Consider the following 816-nt stretch of genomic DNA (forward strand, 5'->3'; position numbering starts at 1 on the left):
TGAGGTACTAATATAAATAAATGGGTGTAAATTGGGCTGGCAGACAAAAACTCTAATAATGGTCTACATAATCACCCACAAATCCCTTTTTCACAATACATGCAAAATGACTTCTGTGGCTTGTTGAAAGGATATTCCATTTCTGTTCGAATGTCATTGAGACGGTGTGATAATTCAGTTAGGTCGTCTTCTTTGTTCTCATCAAATACTTTTAACTGAATATCAAGCTCATCATTCTCTTTTTCTTTTAGATCCTAATATATAAACATAAAATTACAGATGAGTAATAGTTTGACAACACCATAATTTGGTAATAAAGCACAGACACTATTATTCATTTACATACACATAAGTAATTTTAAATATTGACCCAGGCACTTAGTTTTCTGAGACAAAGTAAATGTATTATGTATTTTCCTATTTTACAATTAAAGAACCTCATTATATTCATCGCATTTTCTTTTCATGCCCCAGATTTTGATTATTTGCATTAAAAAAATTAACAATCACTTTTACAGTTGAAAAAAAAAATAATTGCTAATGATCCAAATTGAATGCTGTCATTTTTGACCAAATACACTAATCAAAGATAGCAAAAGAATCCATGCAGTTAGGACATTCACATATGACTCTGGCAAAAAAATGCAAATATAGATCAACTGTACTAGTGACAAATGCAAGGATATATTCAAGCACAACAGTCCCAAGTATGGCGTAGAAAGTTGTATAAAGAAATTTTAAATGATATTTTGTGATTCTGAAGCAAAAAGGAATCAGGATTTTTAATCAAGCTACATGTCTAGACTCCTACCCCAC

The 816-nt window shown here is 30.8% G+C and overlaps 1 protein-coding gene across 1 annotated transcript in view; it reads right to left on the minus strand.

The window, feature by feature from the left end:
• The window catches only part of LOC144224336 (protein diaphanous homolog 2-like), a gene marked incomplete at both ends in the record, with an annotated part of 77,857 nt that overhangs the window by 24,052 nt on the left and 52,989 nt on the right, over positions 1-816 (minus strand). The window contains one exon of the mRNA XM_077755261.1: positions 136-254. Within this exon, the coding sequence (XP_077611387.1) occupies positions 136-254 (119 nt within the window). The remainder of the gene's footprint in view (positions 1-135; positions 255-816) is intronic.

The sequence above is a fragment of the Crocuta crocuta genome, unplaced genomic scaffold (genome assembly GCF_008692635.1).
Source record: "Crocuta crocuta isolate KB4526 unplaced genomic scaffold, BGI_CrCroc_1.0 scaffold1749, whole genome shotgun sequence".
NCBI lineage: Eukaryota > Metazoa > Chordata > Mammalia > Carnivora > Hyaenidae > Crocuta > Crocuta crocuta.